Raw genomic sequence first — 1,895 nt, 5'->3', positions numbered from 1 at the left:
AGTATGCTTAACCCTTCGTGAATTTAACGTAAAGCGTTGTCGACCGTCCCGAATTTAGCGTAAAGCGTTGTCAGGACCCCCCATACAGACCCTCCTATATGAAAGCTAGTGCGGATACTAAAATCCAGTAGGAGGGTTCGGATTCATCTCTGTTCAAACACTTTTGACGTTTAGTTCATACGTTTTGAATTTCCAGTCAAATGAAGTCGTCTGTTTACGTATCATGTTAATTGAAGGGTCATTGTGACTGTCTCGACATCGTTGTGGCCTGTGGTTTTGGCCTAAGTGGGACAATATGAGAGTACCGGGGAAGGCATCGAAGCTACATTGTACGCTGGGCTCAGATGAGGGCGATGCCGATGCGTATAGCTCCGTAGCGTTATTAATTTCGTTGCTCTATAGAGGGTATATGGAAATATAAATGCTTAAAGTAGCATAGTATTGTCCTACTTTTATCTGGGCAGGGCACTGTGTCGTCACAGCATTTCCACTCCTGTCGCGACACCTGGCGATATGCAGTGGTATAGACAGGGATGATGTTGAACCTGTGAGGGCGATTGGTAGCATGAAACTAAATTAACTATTGATTAAGAGCAAGATGGATTCCTTGGCAACTCCATATTCCGTCAGTTAGCAGAAAGAACACAACTGAAGATATGCGAAGATGATTTTTCTCACGCAAGACGTGTGGATCGCTAATCTTTTAAAACTTCTTTGTAATTAGAAAAAAAATGGATGTGCTATGTTTTGTTGAAGGCACCCAATGCAACATTTTTGGTGACAAAACCGGAAATATTTGGCCGGATATGATCAAGATTGACATATGCTGCGACTATCTAACGTTACAGCTCCCCTCAGTGAATGTGTCGAGTACAAGTTGATACAACTGTAAGGAAGTGACCATATGCATGTGTTTTTTTCAGAATCATATGATCTCGAACTTTGGACTTACTCGCAGCAGAACCTGTTCCACGTGCAGGCCCTGCGACACTCTGTCCGGGAACCTGACCGCACTCTGTACGGTTTTACCTCCTGAACCTCCACGGGACACCACTTCGGCTGTCTCCTAAAATAAATAAATGAAGAAAAATAGAATTAATTTAGGAAAACATCAAATGTAAGAATGTTGATACTCGCGTAACTCGGTGCATACAGGTAGTCGCATACCAAGTTTTGAAATGCTCATCCGTGCGCTGTAGTGTTTCATCCTATTAAGCCTTGATTCATTCCCAATATCAATATACTTGATACAGTTGCAATGAAAGAAAAACAATGACGGTAAGAGTTATTTGAGAAAAAAAAGCAATTGATTGAAACGAGACGATAATTTTTTAATGTCTAGGCATATGAGTACCCTTTCGTGCCATTGAATTCGATTTTAAGTCTATGGTAGCTTATTACTTATATCAATGCAAGGAGTCTGAAACCTCACTTCTTCGTGACAACGGATTAGCCTGGTAACACACGTGTATAAATAATTCGGACACGTGACCATCTATCTGTCACCGCTATCGCCATTAAGGATACTTGCCAAGTTTTGTTGCGCAGCACTTTTTGTATGCATGTCAGGTGGAAAAGTCATTCGTTGTCTATATTTTTAGGAAAGACGAACGGCCCTAGCTACCAAGATACCTTCCATTACTACGGTAGACAGTATTTCTTCTTTGTGGTGAAATATGTGTTGGTACACCCGATCCCTCGATCTCGGATGTTAAACAACGCGCGGTCCGGACAGTTCTTGGATGGGAGACCAACCAAGGACGTCCGGATTGCTGTAGCCTCACGAAGCTTTCCACGAAATCGTCTACCGGGAGGGACGTAAAAGAGTAAAATGGGGGTCCCGTGCCGAGTATGGCCTCGACCACGTTAAACAGGCTCATTACCCAAATTTGGGT

General features: G+C 42.8%; 1 protein-coding gene across 1 annotated transcript in view; it reads right to left on the bottom strand.

Annotated features, from left to right (window-relative positions):
• Nucleotides 1-1,895, bottom strand: part of LOC118411644 (superoxide dismutase [Mn]-like) — a 10,543-nt gene that overhangs the window by 7,725 nt on the left and 923 nt on the right. Inside the window, exons 2-3 of the mRNA XM_035814121.1 lie at nucleotides 953-1,066; nucleotides 451-545 (exon numbers count right to left, since the gene is read on the bottom strand). Coding sequence (XP_035670014.1) covers nucleotides 451-545; nucleotides 953-1,066 — 209 coding nt within the window. The remainder of the gene's footprint in view (nucleotides 1-450; nucleotides 546-952; nucleotides 1,067-1,895) is intronic.

The sequence above is a fragment of the Branchiostoma floridae genome, chromosome 3 (genome assembly GCF_000003815.2).
Source record: "Branchiostoma floridae strain S238N-H82 chromosome 3, Bfl_VNyyK, whole genome shotgun sequence".
NCBI classification, from domain to species: Eukaryota; Metazoa; Chordata; class Leptocardii; order Amphioxiformes; family Branchiostomatidae; genus Branchiostoma; species Branchiostoma floridae.
This window is presented reverse-complemented; position numbering and strand designations above follow the sequence as displayed.